This window comes from Vicugna pacos, chromosome 19 (genome assembly GCF_048564905.1).
Source record: "Vicugna pacos chromosome 19, VicPac4, whole genome shotgun sequence".
Taxonomy (NCBI): domain Eukaryota; kingdom Metazoa; phylum Chordata; class Mammalia; order Artiodactyla; family Camelidae; genus Vicugna; species Vicugna pacos.
In genome coordinates this window covers 45,567,299-45,584,849 of record NC_133005.1, presented here as the reverse complement: position 1 = coordinate 45,584,849, position 17,551 = coordinate 45,567,299, and the positions used below count along the sequence as shown (strand labels likewise).

Here is a 17,551-nt window from a genome sequence, read left to right as displayed (position 1 = left end):
GATTGTGGCACATGCATGTGGGGCGAACCTTGAGGACATTATGCCAAGTGAAATAAACCAGCCACAAAAAGGCGAATACTGTAAAGTTCGGCTTCTAGGAGGTACCTAGAATAGTCAGATTCAGATAGAAAGTAGGACGGTGGTGGTTGGGCTGGGGGAGCAGGAATGGGGAGTTAGTGTTCAGTGGGTACAGGGTTCCAGTCTTACAAGATGAGGAAGTCCTGGAGATGAGTGGCGGTGATGGCTGCACAACGCTATGAAAGTTTAACACCACTGAGCTGCACACTTACAGATGGTCAGGATGTACTCTATCACTGAAAAAAAGCCTCATGTTCTTTAAGGCTGTTGGACACATTCACCCAGGCGCACACACAAGGCATCACGGTCTCCGCTCTCCTGGGGCAGGGTCCCAAGGCAAGTTCTTCGAAGGGAAACTCGGTGCTTCACCCTCCAGCTCATGAAATCTGGATGAGCCCCTCTTCAAGAAACCCTGCTGTCCGAAGTCCCAGATCCCACAGGCAGAGGAGCAAGTGTTCCCTGAGGTAGGCCTTGCATCAGCAGCACCTTCCAGCATCTGAAGTCGGGGTGGGGTTGGGGGCAGCTGCTCAGACTGGAGCCCCAGGCTGCCAGATGTCGGGAACCTGGAGAGAATTGTCCCCATATCCCGACTGTACTGCCCCCAGCGGCCACAACGGGGCACCCGAGAGCTGCACCTGGCCCTACACGCAGCCCTGCCAGGGGCCCAAGGGCAGAGTCTCACCTGCCTGCTCCCTGCCTACTTTTCTGCTGGGGGGGAAGGGGCTGGCCACCTCCCTCAGGCACCTGGCCCCTCACCCAAGGGGTAAGCGGCTTACTGAGCTTTCTGTGGGGTCTCCAGGTTGGGGAAGGGCCAGAAGCTGGTGGGTTGAAGGGAGTCGGGGACAGGAGGACGTGGTACTTGCAGACTCTGTCAGGCTGAGCCCTTTTTGCAGATCCCAGGGCAGCTCCCAGGGGCTCAGAGCAGCACCTGTTCAGCAGGGTCCCTGGGCGCCTCCACGTCTCCCTCAGAACATGCACCTGTTCCCACTCACCACCCCCACCCCAGGTGCTCTAGATGACCGTGACTTCCAACGTCACATCAGGGTTACAGGCTGAGTTTTCACTCTCCCTCTGCCACCGGCACCCCCATCAACACTCCATCACCACCGTCGCCATCAGTGTCGCTACCACCCTCACCATCACCGTTGTGGTCATGTGTCACCTCCATCCCACAGCTGTAGATCTGAATCCTGGGCAGGTGACTCCGGCCGCTGCACCATAACCGCCCATGTCACACAGGTCCTCGTTCAGGTTGCCCAGGCAGGTGACGGTGGCAGTGGCGTAGGTTGGGCCTGGGTGCCGCATCCCCTGCCCATTCCCCAGCACCGCCCGTGGGCCACCTCACAGATAGGTAGTCGAGGCTCTCCGATGTGTGCTGAGGCACCTTCCGGGAGGGCCCCCGTGCCCCCAGAGCTGCTGTTTCTGGGCCAGGTGGGGCCAGGTCAGCCTGAAACGCATTGTGTGTGGAAGGGAACCAGCCCCAAAACCAGGAAGCCCTCCTTCCGGGCCTGGGCGCAGGCCCAGGGTGAGCCGCAGGTCAGGGCCAAGGGACAAGCTTCTCCCTGGGCAGCCCCGGGCAGGAGCTGTGGCCACCGGCCCCGCCTGCCTGCCCTCCGTTCTCAGAGTCCCAGCCTCAGACAGGCTCCTGGGGGGCAGGGAGCATGAGGGCCTCAGGGAGCCTCCGCCGAGTCCCCAGACCGTCCTCTGGCCTCAGGGGTCCGTGGGGCTCAGGGCACGTCACAGCGAGCATGCAGCCCCGACACCGGGTCAGGCCTTATGACCTGGGGTGTAGGGAGAGCCTCGGGTGTCACTCACAGCTGCCACAGTCACAGGGAGTCTGTGGGCATCTGGCCAGCGTCATGTCCTGTTCTATTTTACTTTATTTTGTCACTTAATTTTATTTGTTTTCCTGTACTAGATTTTTTCACTGAGGTATAACCGACACGCAACAAGGAGCGCAAACCGTAGAGTTTCACCTGCAGGGTTTTCCATCCGCACTCACCCTGGCGGGCAGGGCGGCCCCTTCCCCACCTGGCTCCCGGGAGGCTCTTGTGGGCCCCGGCCCCGGTTCCAGGTGAAGGCACTCCAGGCCTGGCCTGTGCCCCAAGTCCAGGTGGACGGCCAGCTGGCACCCAGCAGAGAGGACTGTGGGGCTGGACGCACCCAAGAGCTTTCCGTCTCCCGGCCCCACCCCTCCCGTGGGGCCTGGCGGCAAGGACTGAGCCAAGTGGCAGGAAAGGAGGCACTTCCGCCCCAGGCACACAGCGTCCAGCTGTCCCGTCCCAGTGCACACAGTGAGGGCTCACCACGCTGGCCAGAGGCCAGGACATTCAGCCGAACCGGGTGGAGCTTCAGGTTCAAAGGCAGAAGCTGTAGGGCACAGGCAGCAGGGCCCCGTCTCCCCGGGCCAGGCCCGCTAGCAGCACACCCTAGGGCCGGTCCCCAGGCTGACCTCCGACCCAGGCCCCTCCATGTCCAGGCAGGGCCACACAGTCCGTGGAGGTACAGGCCTCGGGGCGGGACAGGCCCGGTTTCCAGGGCCGACCCCCGGCCCAGGCCCCCTCCTGTCTGCACCTCTGTTTCTGCATCAGGAAGTTGAAGCTGTTCCCAGTCCCCCTGGATGTGGTGAGGGCCCATCAGGTGGAGGGCAGCCAGGGGCCTGAGCAAAGGCTGCATCTTGTCTGCACCCGGGGCCAGACCCAGGTCCAGGCCCCAGCAGGGGAAGGCCGCCCTCCCCGCCTCCCCTCTGCTCTGTTCTCGCTGGTCTGCCGGCCTGTCTGTCCGGGAGTCGCCCTTGGACCCGCTCTTTCTGCCCGTGGAGGAGCAGGCGGCAGGTGTGAATCAGCGAGCCACAGACCCACGCAGGACCGGGCACCCCAGCGCCTGCCGCCACGCGGCCGCATGCAGGGAACCACAGAGTTGCCAGCGGGTTCTTCCTCAGCGGGCTCGCTCTTCCTGCCTGGGAGCTGGGCCTGAAGGTTGCTGCCCCCTCGGGAGTGTCCTGACCACTGGCCCGGCCTGGCCCAGGCCCCACGGAGGCCCCATGGCAACGTGGGGCAGTCCAGTTACAAGTCCCTTTACAGGGCGGGAAACTGATGCCAAGGGAGAGGAAGTGGCTCCCAGGGGAGTCGGGGCGCAGGGCGGGGTCTGAGCCCAGCCCTGGGCTCTGGGTAGAGAGGGAGACACAGTGCAGGAGGGGCCCTGTGTGGGAGGAGAGGCGCCCCCACCCCGTGCTGAGCCCCTCGGAGGGTTCACGGTGGGATTTCAGTCGTGGACACGTTCGGAAACCCCCGTCTCCTCTCTGTGCCCGGGGACGCCAGCGTGGAGCCTGGGAGGAACTAGGGAGGGACCTCGGGTGCTGGGTGGTGACAGGGCCTGCTCTCGGGCAGCCTCCACGCACCAGGCAGCTGCAGAAACCTGCCCAGAGGCAGAGGTTGGTCTGGCCTGGAAAGCGATTGGAATCCAAATTCCCGCCCCCGGGGGTGGGCCTGGCCCGGGCTTGTCGGTGCAACCTGGCCCCCAGCTCCTCCCCCGCCCCCCAGCGCCCAGCTCTGCAGGCGCTCTGGGACTCTGAGGCCCCGGGATGTACGGCAGGGCCCAGCCAGGAGATGCCATTGCCCCCCATTTGCTATGACCTCGGGCAGGTGGCTGTGTGGGGCCAGAGGCCATCCTGGGCCCCGGTGGGCATCAGGCCCCAAGGTGTGCAGGACCCCTGATGCCTGACCCCAGGGAGCTCCTGGCCAGGGCAATAAGCCAATCAGCATCTCATCTCGGGAAGGTCTGGGGTAGTGGGTCGAATCCAGGTGGGTTCCCTCAGGACACATGGCAGCACTGGCTGTCATGACAGGGGAGAAGAGGGCGCTACTGGCCACTAGAGGGTGGAGACCAGGGGTGCTGGTTGGCGCCCCTCAGTGCCCAAGCCAGCCCCGCAGGGAGACATCCGCCCAGAATGCTGACTGCGTCGGTCCAGAGCTTTGAAGGGCGATGGCCCATCTGAAGGGGCTGTGGGTCGGGTGGTCAGGGAAGGCCTCTCCGAGGAGGAGACGTTGTCGCGCAGGCCTGGAAGGTCCGTCCCTACATGTTGGTCATCCCAGTGCCCCGGCAGCCAGAGAAGAGGAGGACCAGGCGCTGGCTCTGCGGTGGGGGAGGGAGAGCAGGCAGGGATCTGGTGCCAGGCCTGCGGAATTCCAGAAGGCCGAGGCCTCCTCACCACCCCCCTCCCAGGCTCCTAGCTCCCAGGAGCCGCTGCCACATTCCTCCCCCTGGAGGTGGGCAGGGGCTGGGGTCTTGGTGCATTCCTGGTGGAGATACGGGGAGGCCCTGAAGGCAGCCTGCGCCAGCCTCCTGCGGGACCCAGATAACCTTTGTGCGGACTCTGCCCCACTCAGCTGCCCAAGGCTGGGGCCACAGGGCCTTGCTGAGGACGCTCAGGGTCAGCCATCACGGGAGAGCAAGCATGTGGGCGCACGTCCAGCCAGGAGTAACCTGTCAGGAGGGGGAATGAGCACCCTGCAGATAAGGTCTGGACTTACCAGCCCGGCGCGGGCAGCAGGCAGAACCTCCTGACCCCTGAAGACCCCTGGCTGGTGGGGCCGTGTCACCTCGGGGTCATAGTGTTGGGGACAGAGGAGTCCACACGGCCTTTCTGATCCCCAGTCTCCAGTCTGTAAGCTGGGCTTTTGTGAACATCAGGTGAGGGGCCTGCCCAGCGCTGGGCACAAGGCACCAGAAACAGCAGCTCCTTAAAGACCCACTGGGCATGTGGCCCCGGGAGGCACAGTGGCGCTGCGGTGCTGGGGCCGGGGACGAGGCAGGAAGTCACCATCAGCCCCTTCAGCTCAGGGGTCCAGAGAGGTTGTGCCTCCAACCTGAGGCCACAGAGCAAGCCTGGAGGCGAGAGGCAGCAGGAGGCTGGGCTCCAAGAGAGGGGCGGCTCTCAGCTCCGGGCCTCCGCCTCCCTCAGTACCACTTCCTAGAGGACCAGGCTCAGACCGCCAGACCCCCTTCGAGAACGAGATGGCTCCCAGGAGACCCTCCCACCAACCCCCGACGGCGAACCGTCCAGTCTTGTGTGTTTACATTCCTCTAGGAAATATTTCCCCAGGAGAGCCAAGGGACTAATGTTTTGTAAACGTTGAAACTCAGGCAAACAGAGACCTGGATCTCAGCCCACCCACCACCCCTGCTTTTCCACAGGGCAGAGGGGAGGCCCCAGCAGGGATCCTGGAGGGGATCCCCACCTCAGCTGGCCCACCCCGTCTTCCCTTCCAGCCAGAGCAGAGCTGCAGGGACAGGCCGGGTGAGGACTGGGCACAGCACGGGTGGTGCCCCGAACACTTCTGTATTTTCAAGGCCTCTTGTTAAGAAATTGGGGTGAAGTAGGTGGAAGTGGTTGGGGTGTCACTTGTATCTGAAACACTGGGGACCCTGGGGAAACCCCCAGTGTGGGGCGGGCCGGGGTGAGGCCTGGTGCCCGAGCGGGCTTCACCCTCAGGCCTCCGAGGCAGGAGCCTACAGGCTGAGCTGCATGTGACCCCGGGGCCCAGGGCCCTAGGCAGAGGCAGGGTGGGCGGGGCCTGTGGTGTGTCTCGCTCCAGGCGGAGTCAGTCTCCTGCTTAGGGCTGGGTGTCTTGGGTTCACCGTGGCCCTAAACACAGGCCTCTGCCTCCGTGGTGCTCACAGAAAGCCCAGGGCCAGCGGGAGAGCAGCGCCACGGGCGCCTCCACGTCTCCACCGCCGGGCACCGCTCCCGCCTGAGCTGCGCCCAAACGCGTCTGTGACCTGCCCCTCCATACCTGGGAGGCCAGCGGCCCAGGTGCAGCCCGAGCTGCTGGCTCCTGGTCCCCGCAGCCTCTGCAGAGAGCCCGCCGCCCAGGCTTGCGCGTGTTGTGGCAGGTGCGGGCGGCGAGCCTCTTTTCAGCTAACACGCCACTGTGTGCTGGCTCAACCCTTCACCCGCTGACAGACTGCTGAGCTGCTTCCGCCCTTCGGCTGTTACGGACAATGCTGCCACAGACAGCAGGGTTCGCGCGCTGGGAGCCTGGGAGCGGGAGCCCTGGGGATGCTGTGTTCCATCTTTGAGGAAGCATCACCCTGGCTTCTCCAGCAGCGGGGGAGGGGGCCCGACTTCCCACGTCCTCGCCCACACTTGTCACTGCCTGGTGTTTTCACTCTGCTCAGCAGCCAGAGAGGAAGCTGTGGCTCTCAGGCTGCCCAAGAGGGACACTGGGTCTAGACACTGAGCCCTCTCCTTTCAGCCTGCCTGTCCCCACCCGGGGCCTCCTGGCCAGTGTGAAGGCGACAGGGCACAGGGGTCCCAGGGTCCAGCCACGATTGCCCAGCACCTGCTCAGCACAGGGCCTGGGATGCACAATAAATAATAAAATAAGATTAAATGAAATAAATGAGAATTTTAAATAGTTGTTGAATGAATGAAGGAAAAACATACAGCAGACTAGGGGCCCCTGGGGCCTCCAGAGCTGGGGTCTGCAGGGTGTGCCTACGGAGTGCGAGGTGGGAGAAAATTCCTCGTGGAAGGTGTGGCTCGGCTTGTGCAAAGTCCCTGCGGTGTGAGGGGGCACTTAGTGTTTGTAAGGAGGCCAGTGAAGCTGGAGTGCTGAGGGCTACAAGGAGCAAGCGGCTGCTGCAGGTGGGGCCAGGTGGGGCCAGGGGCAGGGACGGGCCCTCCAGTCTTGAGGCTGCTGGAGGGCTGAAGAGTTTCCCGCAGGGGCAACTGCACAGTTTGCCTCTGAAAAGCCACCTGAGGTGACAGAAGAGAAACCCCTCACCACAGCCGGGGCCCCAGCGGGGTGAGTCTCAGTGCTGGGCCAGCATCCAGGCCAGGTCTCCTGAGGGCCCCACCCCGTCCCCTCCTGCTCCTGCCAGCCCAGGGGGAGAGCTGGGCTGACCTGCAGAGGATGCACAGGGCAGGTGATGCCCCAGGCCTCCTGCCCAACCCGGCCCAGCCGCCTGATAGCCCTTGTCCCTCTGCTGTGTCCTGTCGGAGCCCACCCTGGACAGACAGCTGTCGACACCTCTCTGTGTAGGGCCCCTACCCTTCCTGGGGCAGACAGCCCTGGCAGGTAGGAAGTGGCTCTGTCACCACCACGGCTGCCTCCGTATCAGAAACAGATCCCTTCTCCAAGGGTCAGCGAGGTGCTGGCGGTGCTCTGAGGCCAGACGTGGGGACAGTGCCCAGGGCTCCCCGAGGAGCAGGGCTCGGCACACCCAGGGCAGCAGGTGTGGGGAGAGACAGAGAGAGAGAGGCAGAGGCAGAGAGAGAGAGACAGAGGTGAGAGAGAGACAGGGAAGTAGAGACAGAAAGAGACAGGGAGACAGAAAGACAGAGAGACACAGAGACAGAGACAGGGAGAGCAGCCGGAGAGTGACAGCCCAGAGAGGGAGAGTTGGGAGACAGGGGAGGGCGACGGAGGGCAAGGGGGAGGGCCAGGGAGGGTGAGGCAGCGCGGGAGGCCCCTGGCCTGGCTGTGGAGGGGTGCTGCTCTGAGGGAGCGGCTGATGCCAGGCCAGGCCTGCCCAGGGGTGGAGGCCACGTGCTGAGGGCCAGCAGGCCCGGCCGGTCAAGGCCTGAGCAGGGGCTGCTGGACCTCGGCCCCGCAGGCACGGAGTAGGGGGGCCATACCTGGTGTGGTTCCTGTGGTGCCGGGAGGGGCAGGCTGACCTGCAGTCTTGCTGCTCCTGCCAGGGTGACAGACCCGCAGGGCTCAAGGGAGCCTGCCTGCCCCACCAGGAGCTGCCAGTGAGCCCCTCTGCCGCAGGGCCCCTGACCGGGTGTCCCAGAGCTGCTGAGGGGCTCGGGCTAATGTGGCTCCCCTTAGAGGGCTGTGCGCCCAGGAGTGGGGGCGCCTTGCAGCCACTCCCAGCGGTTGGCTCCCGCAGCCCCGGCCCTGCCCTGCCCGTGGGATCGGATTCCTCCCGGGCAGTGAGGCCTCCTGGCCATATAAGGCCGTCCGCGGGCACTTCTTGCAGAAGCTGCAGAGCCCTCGCCCCCGCCCCACGCCCCAGGGGAGCCAGAGCTTGGCCAGGTCCCCGGGGATGGAGGCGGGGGAAGGGGCCTGCTGGGCATCAGTCCAGTGAAGGAGGAGGGCAGGGGCAAGCCAGGTCCCAGGATGCCACCCCCTCCCTCCATGCTGGGCACCCCTGCCCCTCAGTTGACTCCCCCAGGGCTGCCCATTGTGAAGTACAGAGCAGAGAGGTGGTGATGAGTTTATGGTGGGGGTTGGGGAGCCCTGAGGGCCAAAGGTCAAATAGGATAAAAAATGCCACTGTGGAGACGTCGGCTCCACGGACATCAGATGAGGACGCCGCAGTCCTGTGTGGAGGATGCAGCGACCAAGGTAAACTCAGTGGTCACTGCCTTCTTCTGAGGTCCCCCATGTGCTCCCCACAGATCTGAGATCAGAAGGCTGGACCCCCAACTTCACACCCCAGCAGGCTGCTGGGGGACACCCGGGTCTGGAGTCCTAAGAGCAATCTCATTACTGCAGCAGCCCCTCCCTTTACTCCCTGGGGATGGCTGGGTCTCCAGGGAGGTCCCAGGCCCCCACCCTGGGGTTCCCAGGACCACTTACCTCACCCACACCATTCCCTGAGGCTGGGGCCCGAGATTTGTGGCTGAGACTTGTCCCTCAGTCCAAGAGCTGAGTCCAGGGGGAGCATCTAGTGAGCCAGGGAGGGGTAATGTCTGGCAAGGATGCAGACATCTGGGCCCATCACAGGCTACCCCCTCCCTGCACCCTGCTTCCCCAACAGGGGCTGCCTCTCTAGAGCCTTGGCCAGGAAGGGGCACAGGATGGGGACAGGATTGGGACCATCGGGGCTCAGAGGCGGGGCTTCTTCCTGGGAACCCCGAGACTTCCTCTAAACTCGCCAAGTCACAGGGCCCTCTGACACCTGGAGGGACCTGCAGGAGGTAAGTCCGGGAGGCCGTTCCTGCCTGCAGTGGGCACTCTCTGGGTGCCTCCTCTTCACCAGACCTGAGGATATGGCCAAACAAACAGGCAGGACACAGGTCGGATGTAGTTTAATAAAATGAACGCACCCAATAGATCAGGCTGGGCACACACCTGCTGGCTCTGGGGAGATGCCTGGAGGCCCAGATGGTCAGAAAAAAGGGGCAAGGGCTCTGTTGTGTCCTGGGTGGAAGTAGTAAAGCCACTGTCCCCATGAGACAGATGGGGGACAGCCTGGAGGGTCTGCTGACTGACCAGACAGGCAGGGCGTAGCTGGGAGGTTCCACGGGGCCTGGTGGGCTGCAGTGCTGGGTCTGGTTTTATCCTGAGACAAGCAGAGCCGTGTTTGGCCAGGGAGGAGGCAGTGGGCTGGGTGTGCTGCCCAGGGCCTAGCTGTTACCGTAAGGGCTCCAGCCCACAAGGTGCCTGATTCGATTCCTTCCAGCTGACGATGTGCTTCACAGAGCCCAGTGTCAGCAGGGTGGGGGTCCCCTACACTCAGCTGGAGACACAGAGGCCATGGGAGAGGGGTGTCCAAGCTGGACCCTGGACTCCAGCCCAGTCAAGGGCTCTCTGCTCATTGATATCACACCAAACACCCCGTGGAGAGTCACAAAGCCTCAAATGTATTTTTTTATTTTTTTTAATTATTTTTTTTGTAGGGGGGAGGTAATTAGGTTTGTTTGTTTGTTTACATGGAGGCACCAGGGATTGAGCCCAGGGTCTTGTGCATGCTAAGCACGTGCTCCACCCCTGAAGCCCCAGATTTCAGAGTATCCCGGGGTCATATGCTTTTTATAGGGTCAGGCCTGCCAGTCCAGGACACCAGCCAGGAAGACGATGATCCGAATGGGAGAAAGGAGCCTTGGGGAACCTCTGTGGATAGCCCAGGACCTGGGGGGCTGGCCAGCCCAGGTCTCAAAGCACCTCTGGTGTGCAGGCGCCCGCATCAGGACCCCCGGGGATCAGGCCTGCAGTGGGCACTCTGGGGGAGTGTGGCCTGTGAGCTGGGCACACAGCCAGCAGAGGTGGACCCTCCAGTGCTCCAGGGTCAGAAGGCTCCCAAAGGAGCAGCCTTGGCCAGGCAGCGTGGGGTCAGTGCCATCTGGTTGGGGTCAACCCAAAGTCTGGGGGCCTCTGAGGTTTCCCAGAGCCACATGCCCTGAAAGCTGGGGAGAGCCCGGAGGTGGCCCAGGTGGGCCTGCAGGTGGAGAGGAGACACCACTCCTTAGGGAGCAGCAAGGGACCTGTCCCCAGACCCTCCTCACGCTGGAAATGCTGGGACTCACCTGGCCCCATCCTACTGAAGGCAGCAGCCCTTGGAGGGCTGGGGACAGGTGGCAGCCCAGGAGGGGATGGGATGCTCCTGGCCTGTGGGGGTGCAGCCACTGCCCTGGGCCTCCTGCCGTCCTCGGGCCCTGATACCCGTTCGGTTCACTGAGGCTTGTCCTTTGCCTGCTGGCCTCCAGCTCCTTCAGCAGCCGGGAGCTGGGCTGCTGGGCAGTGGACTGTGCCAGCCCCAGGTCGGGGGAGGACTCCAGGCTGAGCAGTGGCCAAGAGGCCTGGGAGCTCTCCTGGTCCCCGTCCTGCTGGGCTTACAGCCTCCTAAGTAACAAGGCCTTGTCTCAGGGCTCCCAGCTGGTCCACGTCCTCCTCCACCGGGCTGGCAGCGGCCACCAGCCTCAGCCTTGCCCTTGCCCCCCCACCCCCCGCTGCTCTGCCCTCGGGACACGGTACCGGTTCTCGCAGCTGGGCTCCCTGGAAGGGCATCAGAGCAGCCCAGGGGAGGGAGCGCAGTCTCAGATACTCCACACCACAGCCTGGGGGCTCCGAACCCTCTTCCTGCAGAGACAAACACCCCGGGCAAGGAGCAGAGAGCCTCGCGCCTTGCTCGCACGCCCGCCCGGGGATGGGGGCTTCCTTCTCCCCACACGGCGCCGCACAGACCCGCCTCTACCGTGCAGCTCCTCCCAAGGGTGCAGGGCCCCTTGCGAGAGCTGGGCTCTGGGACAGGCGCTCCGGCACAGCCATCTGCTACCGATTGTGACACGGTGATGCTGCGCAAGCGTAAAGCGAGTGGCGCCCCCTACAGCTGCTTCCCGGAGAGGTCACTTTTAGGGCTTAGGCTGAGGCAGGTGTGTCCCCACAGCTGCCCCACAGATGGGGCCGAGCAGGGGGCTCCCGGGGTTGCTGTCAGGCTCCGGGCTCAGGTGAGGGGCGCTGTCCCGAGGGCAGGCTCCTCTGGCCCAGACCCCACGTCCCGGGGCTGAGGGGCACTCCGCGAACCTGCACCCCGGTCCAGGAGCATCTCTTCCCCAGTCGGGCTGCCATCTGTGTCTGACCTCCCACAGGTCCTGGGGCTCCTGTTACCCTGGGGTGGGGGTTGGCGAGAGCCTCGAAAGACAGAGGAGGACTGGTAGCCTCCACGCCCCTCCCCCGTGAGCTGACTCCTCCCACTCTGACCCCCCAAGAGTGGGCATCCCCCTCCTGTGGACTTGGGACAGAAAGCTGGGCCGGTCTGCTTTGGGGAGGGGGCGCTACATTGGGGACCTGTGCCCGAATGGTGTCCAGTACACACAGGGGGAGAAAATGAGTGACAGACCAACTCCCTCCCCCTTGCTAGCTACGTGTTCTTGACCCACTGCTGGACCTTTCTCCTCAGTTTCCCAGCTCCTAAGTAGGAAAGGTGCTGGGTAGCCCAGGAGTCAAAGCAAGACGGGAGACACACTCGCTGGGCTGTCTGGAGATGATTTGCTGGAAAGGTGACACGGGCAGCAAGGGGGAAGGTGGGCAGAGATGGGCCCCTCTCCCTTGCCCTGCCTACGACCTGCCCCCAGAAACCCCTCCCCCCACCCAAGAGGCCAGTGTGCCTGGCTGGGATAACACCTCCATCCTCCACGCTGCCCCGGCTGGGGCACACCAGCTGGCACGGGGTAGGAGCAGAGGGTGGGCACCTCGCCCAGCCCCTTTTGTCACATTCTCCTGTGCCCACTTCACCCCACCGTTCTCCCCTTGCCCAGTTGCTTCTGGGGCAGCTGTCGGCTGGGAAGCAGCTAGCCCAGGATTAACCCCCCCAGCGCCGGATGCTCGGCTGACTCAGCGCATTCTCCAGCAGCTGCCGCTCCCTCCTGCCTGTGCTTGGCTGCCAGGAGGCTCAGAGGGCTCCCACCCCTCACCTCTGCCCGCTAGCCGCACCACACGTAGAGAAGCCAGCGTGGGGGGTTTCCAGCCCCAGCCCCCGGGGCTGCCTGGGTCCCCAGCTGTCAGGGGGTGCCGGGGCCAGAAGGTACTGCTGAGATGTGTGTGATGGGGGCCTCTGGACAATAGGGAAGGCGGAGTGGAGTGGGGGCAGGTCAAATCCCCCATCTGGGGACCCTCCGTGTGTGCCTCCCAAGGGATCATAAATTACATCTCGAGCTAGCCTGTCTGCTCCAGGACTCCAGATTCCTGCAGGTCCTCCTTCCCCTGGGCCAGCCCCTCCCCCACTCAGAGCTTCTCCAGCTTAGGGAACCACCTTTTCTTGCCTTCCCCAGGTTGAGGTACCGAATTGCTGGAAGAGGAGGGAGAGGGAAGGGGAGAGGGGAGAGGGGAGGGAGGTGGGGAGCAGGGTCATTTCATTGCCTGTTTCTCAACTCCTAGAGAAGCGTCAGTCCAGTCCCTTGGGATTCAGGATTTGCAGGAGTCCGGGGACAGCCAGGGAGATGTAGCTAGTGGTGCAACCTTCCGGGAACAGCTGCTGGGGCAGGACCCCTGCCAGGACCAGCTGGCCATCACCCCACACACTCACCCGGCTCCCCAGGACTGTCCAGGGGGTCCCACGTGGGGCAGACACTCGGCTGGCCTGGCTCAGAGAATGGGGGGGAGCTGCCAGCCCAGCAGCTGCACCCGCCTCGCCCCATCAGGGCTTCCCTTGAGGCCAGTTTGGGCCAGGAGCCTGAGGGGAGGAGACCCAGTGGCTGAAGCCACCCAAACACAGAAACAGCTGGGACACCACTCTGAGCTCAGGCTTCTAGGCTCCGGCCCATTTCCCTGGTGTCCTTGAGCGCCTGCCCTGAACGGGAGGGTCTGACCGGCAGACAAAGATGGCAGAATCCACAGAGCCCCAAAACAGGGCACACCCAGGCGCGAGGGTGGGCTCACGCCTGCCTGCTCCCCCCCACCCCGGACACAGCAGGTGCCCAGGAGATGTCCTCTTTCACAGCCAATCTTCCTGGCACGCACTGGGCTCTGAGCATCCTCCATTGGACACAGGGACCCCCTGGGTGGGTCCAGTCCCTCCTGATCCATTTCCGGATTTTAGAGTATTTTTAAGCCAAACCCTGGGCAGGTGGGAGCCAGGTGGGTTGAATCTGGCCTGGCCACCCCAGGGAAGATGGGATCCCCTGTCGGACTCTCCCTGTCTCTCATCAGATCATATTCCCAGCACACTCACAGCTGGCAGAGTGCACCTTCCCACACACCTGCTAGATGGGGCGGATAAGGGCCAGTATGAGGGGAGAAAACCCAAAAACCTGCGGGGGTCAAAGAGGTGATGCTTTGTCTCCGGAGTTCACCCCCTCAAGCCTGGGAACCCAAGCATCCAGGCTCCCAGGTGGAAGTCGTCTGGGATGCTGTGGCCATTCTGGAGTTATGGTGGGGACGAGTTGGGCCGTTGATGGGGGAGATGCCAGGACTGGACCCGTGGCGAACGTGTCCGACTCCCGGCCGCGTCGCCTGAGTTGAGGCCGCCGGGGGCGCTCCGCCACGATGTGCCCGAAGTTAGGGAAACAAAGAACCGAGCCGCCAGACTAGGTAGAGCGGGCCGGCCCGCCGGGGCGAGGGGTGCTGGAGGGCGCAAGGGGAGCGCCCGGGACCGGGAGCCACGCCCTGGGGGCCGCCGCGGCGTCGCGTTCCCACGGCCTGGCCCGAGGCCAGCAGGTGTCCTTTCCGGAAGGCCAGCCGGGCCGGGGTCCCAAGGGTTAAGGCCGCCGGCCGCCCCTCCCCCCGGCCTCCCCCGCCCCCTCCCCGGGGCGCGGGGCGCGGGCGCCCGGGCGGGCCGGGGCGGGGCCTGACGTCCTCGGGCGGAGCGAGCCGGGCCGGGCCGGCGGCCGCGCTGCAGACTCGCCGGGCTCCCGCCGCGCTCGCTGTCCCCGGAGCTGGAAGATGGCGAAGCCGGGCGCGCGGCCCCGCGGCCCCTGGGGCCCCGCGCTGCCGCCGCTGCTGGCCGGGCTGGCGCTGCTGGGCGCGGCGCGGGCGGCGGCGGCGGCGGCGGGCGGCGGCTTCAGCCTGCACCCGCCCTACTTCAACCTGGCCGAGGGCGCCCGCATCGCCGCCTCGGCCACCTGCGGCGAGGAGGCCCCGGCGCGCGGCGCCCCGCGCCCCACCGAGGACCTCTACTGCAAGTTGGTGGGGGGCCCGGTGGCCGGCGGGGACCCCAACCAGACCATCCAGGTGAGCGCGGGCCGCGGCAGGGTCGCCGCGGGGTGGGCCGGGGCGGGGTGCTGGGGACGCCGGCGCGGGGGCGCCTCGGACTGGGACTCCGGAACTCCGGCCCAACTCTTTCGGGAGCCCCGCGGGCCTCGGAGAGCCCAGGTACGGACTGCAGCCCCCGCATACCGTCCCGAGGCTCTGGTTCCGCATTTCGTGGGACAGAAGTGACCCCAACTCGGCCATTCAGGCTCAGCCAGAGAAGTGCGCGTCCCTCCGGGAAGGCGGAGCGCAGCGGACCTGAGGGCGGCCGGCGCCGGTCGAGTTCGGCCGAGGGGGGCCGATGCCTCGTCCCTGGCGGCGCCAGGTCCCGGGATCCCGGCGAGGGCGGGACTTGGCCTCTGCGGCCGGCCGTCTGTGGGGAGGGGGCGGACCCGCTCCGCCTTCCCCTGGGACAGGCTGGGACCTGCTGGCGTCGGGATGGGACTGGGTTGGGGGCTGTGTTTAGGGCCAGGCACAGGAGGCTTCCTCTCCTGCTCTAAAGGGTAGAAGCCCTCTCCACAGGGGTCTCCGGAGTTGGTGGGACCCTCATGGTGGGAGGGGAACACAAAGAGGGAGTTTTAACTGGGGTGGGAGCATGCTGCTGCAATCAGGGACAGCCCCTCTGCCCCACAGGTCAGCCTCCACGGGATAGGGTCTGCTTCCGAGGCCCGTGTTCCCGCCCCTGCCAAACCTTAGGGACAGTCTGGGGGCCCCAGGCTGGTGTAACGTGAGCCTCGGCCGCCGGGGACTTACTGCCACCTTCCCGGTAGGAGAGGCTGGGGGAGGGGAGGAGGGTAGTTGGAGAGTGGAGTGATGGGGTGGGTGATGAATGAGGGAGCCTCAGCTGGGACAGCTTCGCTGCGCCTGCGACTTCCCTCGGCCCCTCCAGGGCAGTGAGGAGTGGGAGGGAGCCTTGGTGCCGCAGAGCCACCAGGGACAGAAGGGCGCCTCCCTCAGGCTCCTGGACACCCCTCCCTGGACTCACTCACTCCTCTAAGCTCTGCACAGCTGAGCAGGAGGTCTCGAGCCCACATTTCAGCTGGGGAAACTGAGGTCTGTGAAGCCCCAAAGCCAGACCAGGGTCTGGGGGGGGCAGTGAGCGGGGGAAATCTGGGCCCCCACCTCGGGCCCTTAACGTGTCTGGGTGACATCAGAGGGACCAGGTCAAGAGGAGGAGCCTTGTGGGGTCTCCAAAGCTGCCCAGAGGGCTTGGCTGGGCCCCACCACCCCTCCTAGATGCTCATCTGGGATTCTGCAGCTCGAACAACCCAGGCTCCCAACCACCACCTAATTGCCCCCCTGGGCTGCCTGGCCCAGGCCCTTGAGGAGGAGCAGCTGTGTGGATTTCTGAGGGAGAGACCGTTTATTGCCCCCTCATAGTACTTAGAGCAGCAGCTTGGGAGCTATTGGCTCAGGGTCAAAGCCCCTCTCCTCTGCCTTTCCTTAGCTGTGCGACTTCCCTCCCTGAGCCTCAGGCTCCTCGTCTGTAAAACGGGCACAGCCAGAGGGCCCGCCTCCCCTGAAGGTGTGAGCTTGGCCTGAGGAGCCTGGGAAGCCTGGTGTCATGACCGCTTGCCACATAGCGGCGGCTGTGTGTGGTGTTGCAGTCGAGGGAGCGGCCCTGGGTGAGAACTTCTGGCCAGTGCTCCCAGCCCCCAGCCCAATTAGAGCTGAAGCCCTCCCTTTGAAAACCTGCAGCACTCAGCCATCAGCACCCCTGTGGCAGGAAGACTGGCGGTTAGCAGGCAGGACCGGAACAGCCGTGAGACCTTGGAGGAGTCACGGACTCTCTGGAGCCTCTGCCCTGTCCTCTGGAGGCAGTGGGTCTGCTCCCGGCCCTGGCCTTCTGTTGGGTTGGTGATAGGGCCTTGTCCACAGGCTCCGTCTGGAGCTGAGTGGCCATGCACACCTTTCAGTTCCAAGAGCCCAGTCCTGTGCCAGCCTGATGGGTGGGGCAGGGAGGACCTGGCCCCCAAGGCTGCAGGCCAGCTGCTCCCACGGGCCTCCTGGGGGAAATGGGAGAGAAGCTGGCTGGGGGCATACCAGCCAGGGCCTGGGGAGAGTCCTGCTAGGCTTGTGGGCAAGGCGGTCCTGTGGGCAACTGGGGCAGGCAGGGGGCAACTTGGGAACCCAGCCCCGCGCCTTCAGGTGGGCCTCGGAGGAATCCGGGCTGGCCCCAGCCCCACAGGGGACGATGGGGGCTTGGCTCCCAGCGTGGTGACTCACTGGGAGGGGAAGCCCTTATCGCTGCTCCTTGTTTCCTTGCTCTGTTCCTGGTAGGACCCTCTGCAGCAGAGGGGTGGAGGGAGCCCTCTTTCCCCAGCCCCATCCACTGCAAGCCCGAGTCAGGCCGAGCAGTCAGCAGGGACCGTGTCACGGAGTGGCCCCACTGTGGCCACATGGGGATAGAGTCACCTCTCCCTGATTCTCTGGGTGAGGCCTGAGCAGAAACTTCTCTTGGCTCCCTTGACCCTTGACCACAGGCAGCTTCTTTGGGAGGCCCAGCCAGAGGGCCCTACTCACCTCCTCCGGGAAGCCTCCCAGCCCTGGCGGGTCCCACGCCACCGCACCCACGTGCACTGTGCTTTCAGGGTGCCTCTGAGCCCCCACTCTGCTCGCCCTCTGGGATCCCCCACAGGTCTGGGAGCCAGTACCTGGGCTCCGGTTTGGGGTCACTGTGCTTGGGGACATGGCCTACGCAGATCATGCGACTCTTCTGGGTGCCCTCCATCACCCCAGCCTCTCGGTATGCCAGCTCTGGGTGGTGGTGGCCTCAGGGGCGCAGTTAAGAAGAAGGCAGGTGCGCACCCCCTCCCACCCGGAGGGCTGTAAGGGGGTATCGCTAATCGCCAGGCAACTCCGTGTCTCATGCGGTAGAATAAATAGAGCAGGGTGACGTTGGGGGTTGTCAGGCCAGCTCCTTGGGTGGTCTGGAGCTCTGGGGCCCTGCTGAGGAGGTGACATGTGAGCTGAGATGGAAGGCGAGATCAGGGTGCCAAGGCCCCAGGCAGGAACAGGGTCAGGGGTGGGGTGACCCAGAGCACCCAGCACAA

At 64.7% G+C, this 17,551-nt stretch overlaps 1 protein-coding gene across 2 annotated transcripts in view; it reads left to right on the top strand.

Moving 5' to 3' along the window:
• Positions 1 to 14,121: 14,121 nt before the first annotated feature.
• LAMA5 (laminin subunit alpha 5) overlaps positions 14,122 to 17,551 on the top strand; it is a 50,791-nt gene continuing 47,361 nt past the window's right edge. For both annotated transcript variants that reach the window (XM_072944532.1, XM_072944531.1), the window contains exon 1: positions 14,122 to 14,480. In XM_072944532.1, the coding sequence (XP_072800633.1) occupies positions 14,193 to 14,480 (288 nt within the window). In that variant the 5' untranslated portion in view covers positions 14,122 to 14,192. The remainder of the gene's footprint in view (positions 14,481 to 17,551) is intronic.